The following is a 4,733-nucleotide window of genomic DNA, read 5'->3' as shown; positions in this document are numbered from 1 at the left end:
CAGACTTTCTGTTTAAAGCTGCAGATGTGCCTCTTGTTAGTGGTGCGCAGGCCAGGGATCGCGGGAAAAAGCAGACTCTCGTGCCGTGCTATATTTTCATTATGGGGGTCATTATGGAGCATAAAGGCACAGTGATCCAAAGTCAGTTGTCAATAACAATAAATGTGATTGCCCCAAAGCATGTGTTGCTTTAACAAAGCTTTCAGTGTACTTGTAAGATTACCTTGAATATAGTTTTGCCAATACTCATCTATTGTAATAGCTTGTCTTTTCTGCTGCTGCCTCTGTGAAGTGATACAACATTCAGAACTTTTGATTGAATGCAGTTGCTCAAGAGCATCAGGCAGTGAGGATTCTCACAGCAGGCTACAGCAAATGAAAGTCTTCACTGTTAAGGTTGCTGCTAGTCTTAGTCTACGCAATCTGTCCAATATTTTGGTGCACACCCTAAAGCAGGAGTATTCTACTCCATTTGCCCAAGGGTTGGAGCAGACATGGTGGGGGCCGAACTAATAATGTTATTGTGCATGAGACACCTGTAGTTAAAAGCGGTTTAACACTTCAGGACACAGAATTCTGCGGGCAGCTAAGCAAACTACTGTGGTATTAATAAAGGAGTCAGCCTGTCGCCTGCAGCTCTTCATCGAACAGCCCACTGTGGCTGCTGCTTCTTTTTCCATTCCAACTGATCTGCTGTCAAAAAATGCCCAAAATGACTGTTGTCTTGCATTTTACATAAAACAATATTGGGCAGCAAGCATCACGAACAGAACACATTGCACTTAATGTGACAACTACTAAATAATAAAAATCAACTTGTGTTTTGCCAGTTAAATGCTTTAATGTGAATGCTGCAGCGGCAGTAACTAAATACGGCCTTTCTCTTGGAATTTAGCCACAGAGACCCAGTTTGTAATACTAAATATATAAATATTGAAATACTTTCATCAGTGGAAATCCTGTGGAATGGAAGCTTTGGTGGGCCAGATGTGGCCCTCAGACCTCATATCCTTTCTCAAGAGTTTCTCAAGACCTAGCGGAAGGGTATTAAATCAGAATTTGTGGAAGAGAATGACACCTATGATGACTGCTGTCTGTAATTTTAAGTCAGCGTTACCCTGGTTACAGAGACTCAAGACGCGCATTCTTTTAAAATGTCAGCAAATACTTACAGCTCAAGTCCACCTGTAAAAAGAAAGAGGTGGTCCAATTACAGATCTGAATGGCAGACGGTATTTTCTGTCGCTTGTGGATTTTTAAACATCTTTGCTTAAAATTATTATTATTATTAACTGAAACTGTTTAAGGACACACACCTGAAATTGTTTTCAACCAAACACAACTTGATCATATCATCACAGTACGATTTCACTGAAGGTTAAAGTAGCAAAATATGGCTATAAGTACATTTTGAAGGTTTTTGGTGTTAAAACAAAGACATTTCTAACTGATGTTGCTGTTTCCTCCTGTTTTTTTTATGTCCTTGCAGGTTCTACACCATCTCTGGCTCTTTAAGGGACAATTCACCAGCCAAAGAGGCTCATATTGAGATGTGAGATGAGACACTTTAGACTGTGCACCCCCCTTCTGGACAGTTCCCCTTGTTCCCTGCCCCCTGTGCCCTACACTTACCCAATCACACGCTGCCTGTCACCTGCTACGACGTCATCAGCCGCTCACGTCTGCTCACGTCTGCTTGTCTTGGCACCCACACAGAGTCTCCGTTTGCTTCCCACAAGCCCCCCTCCCCCTTCCTTGGAACCATATATTTTCCTACGAGGTTTTCCTTAATCTGTGGAGTTGACGTTGTCTTGACTGTTGTCTACAACATACAAGTGGCGTCTTTGTGTGAGCTGCTTGACTTTTTCAGTATTACAGACGCACATGTCTGTATAAAAAAAAAACAGCACACGTGCTACTAATTAACTAACTAGTGGTGTTCTCGTAAAACAGCTCATCTCAGGTTGACATCTGGGGCTATAACCTTGTGTATCCAAATCTTGCAAAACTGCGAAATTCTTTTCAACGTTTCTAAACCTAAACTGCAAAATGAAAAAAAGAAAACTCAACTGTAACTGTCAAGCTCAAAATTGTATTTTAACTGTTGTCTTTTGTACTCCTACACCTGTGGCTTGAATACAGCAGATATATATTTCAGAAGGCAATGAATCACTTCAGCTTATGTTCTCATCAGCCGTACAACTGCACACATGGAGACATTACTTGACTTTAATCAGTGACTTAAACCATTGCATTTACAGGGTATTGGCTTTCTGCAGCACTATTCAAAAACATAGTTGTTCTTTGGCAGCTCAAGGTTAAACCCATCACAAGAAAACACAGACAAGTGCACTTTACCTTCACAACCATTCAGTTTGCATTGATAGCAGTTTGATCTTACACACACACATATAATGGATTGCTGCAGAAAAACAGATGGACACAATATTCATTCAAAGTAAGATGTAATTCTTTCACTAACTACCAAATCTACAGTTTGGGCCATGGGTACAGGAACATTTATGGTTGATTCAGGGACCATTTTTAAATCTATTTATTGTTGGTTTGTTGTTTTTGCCACAGTGAGAAATGGCAGCATTGTTTCCATAACGCATTAAAGAAGTAGTTTGACGCGAAATATATCACTCGTGCCTGCGTGTTAAGCATGGCACAAAACAGGAGACAATTAGCTTAGCTTAGCATAAAGACTGGAAGCAGGGAGAATCATCTAAGGTAAGTTAGCCATGTAAAAAAATTTAATAATACGCCTACAGTCCCAACATCTTTAAAGCTCAAATTTTATGGCGATACATGAGAGTGAGAATTCTCGAAGGATTGCTACGATCTGCAAGGCACATGACCAACAGGGGTAATTGAGCTTGCTCTACAGCTAGCAAGCTGCTAGATAGCATGTCTACTGCCAACTGGTCACTATTGGCTGAACAATATATTACAATGTTATCTAAAAAAAAGACACTAATGGTGGGTTTGACAATATTTTTGATAGTTTTAGAATAACATAATGGACACATTTCAATAGGAACTGATAATTGAAAATTACACGTTTTACAGTGGTATTCATTATGTGATATTAGTCCAGACATTCTGAACAGAGCTGGTAGAAGTCTATTTCTGCATGGCAGACCCACACAGTATAGAATTTGGGGGGAAATTCTTCATTGCTGCTAACTCTTTTGGTGAATTTTGAATGAAAAATATGATAATAATGATGCAGGACAGTGCTTTACCACATGTTGTGCAAACTGTCTTTGATTGCTGTTAATTGGAATGTTTCTCCCCTTTCTCTACCCACTTGAGTTTGCAGCTACAGTTCTATGATAATACATCTTTAATGCAGAATTTACATTTGATTTTTAATATTTCTTTTTATTATTCAATTCTGAATTTCTATCATAGAAGTAAAAGTGGTGCTTGACGGGGATCTTACCAGTTTTACAAGCAATAACCCTAACCCTAAACCAGCTAACTAAGCTAGCTAGAGAAATGTGGCCTACATGTAACCGGTGTTTTTCAGGTTGTAGCAGTCAGTTGTGTCTCCCACAAATCTTCTCATACAACTCTTGGGGAGAAAGCAAATAAGGACACTTCCCAAAATATCAAAGTATTCCTCTAAAGCAAAAGTTACTTGGTTGAAGATTTTCCTGTTAGCACACACCTGGAGTCTTATTCATGACTATATCAATGTTTAAATTAATGTTTAATGTTCACTAATTCACATTTCTGGAATGAGGGAAAGCATTATTGGGTATCATAAATGAGCGTTAAGTGTTAAGCTTTTCAAAATGTCAACCTGTGGTTAAAGGAAGGAAGTTAATGGAGAGTATAGATTTTCTGCTAACGCAGAGAGGCTCACGAGTGCTCAAAAAGTTCAACAGCAGGGTTAGCTGGAATTAAATGGGTGGAGTGGGAAGAATCCTGTCTGAAGTCAAAAAGCAGCATGCAGCACCATGGTAAATTAAAGGTCGCTGCTCACATGTTTGAAGAGGAGCCAAAGGGTAATGAAGGCATAGCACATAGTAAAATGAGTTTAGTGTTCCACATTATAATAGTCCACAGTTATAACAAGTTTATAACTGTGGACTGTGAACGCTCAGGTTTATCTGTGTTGATTGTATTTGCTGAAATGTTGGTTGATGATCATGCCTGAGATACTTCAGCACGTAAGGTTCATATGTCAAGTGAAGACGTGAGGGCCATGAATCCACATTCATTCCCCGTTCTATGATACCAGTTTCTGCGTAGTAGTAGTAGTAGTAGTAGTACTTTACCCTTTACTCTGCTAGTTCATGAACAGTCAGTCGGATTTTCTTCAAAGCTTTAGATTATGTTCAACAATTTTTCACGTCCAGTGTGAACATATTTAAAAAATATCTGCACATGCCAACTTAAGTATGGTTAAGGTTAGGCAAAGATCATGTTACGGCAAATAAGCTATGGTTAAGATGTGGTTAGGGTTAAGGAGCTTGTTACTCCATGAGAACTGCCTGGATAGGTGTTCGGCAATTTTTTGCTTATGGAAACTGACCATCTGACAGTACGGTGAACATAATGACATAAATTGTGAAGGGCACAATCATCCAGTACAGATCTCATTGCTATGGCTACTGGGCTTGAAATTTGTTGCAATGTATTACTTATTATTTATATATATATATATATATATATATACACACTGAACAAAATTATAAACGCAACACTTTTGTTTTTGCCCC

At 39.0% G+C, this 4,733-nt stretch overlaps 1 protein-coding gene across 1 annotated transcript in view; it reads right to left on the bottom strand.

Annotated features, from left to right (window-relative positions):
- The window catches only part of opn5 (opsin 5), a 6,487-nt gene extending 2,795 nt beyond the window's left edge, over nucleotides 1-3,692 (bottom strand). Inside the window, exon 1 of the mRNA XM_035679086.1 lies at nucleotides 3,677-3,692. Coding sequence (XP_035534979.1) covers nucleotides 3,677-3,692 — 16 coding nt within the window. The remainder of the gene's footprint in view (nucleotides 1-3,676) is intronic.
- Nucleotides 3,693-4,733: the final 1,041 nt, after the last annotated feature.

The sequence above is a fragment of the Morone saxatilis genome, unplaced genomic scaffold (genome assembly GCF_004916995.1).
Source record: "Morone saxatilis isolate NCDOM2014 unplaced genomic scaffold, NCSU_SB_2.0 Contig7, whole genome shotgun sequence".
Lineage (NCBI taxonomy): Eukaryota > Metazoa > Chordata > Actinopteri > Moronidae > Morone > Morone saxatilis.
Note: the sequence above shows the minus strand (reverse complement) of the source record. Positions and strands in the feature narration are given on the sequence as shown.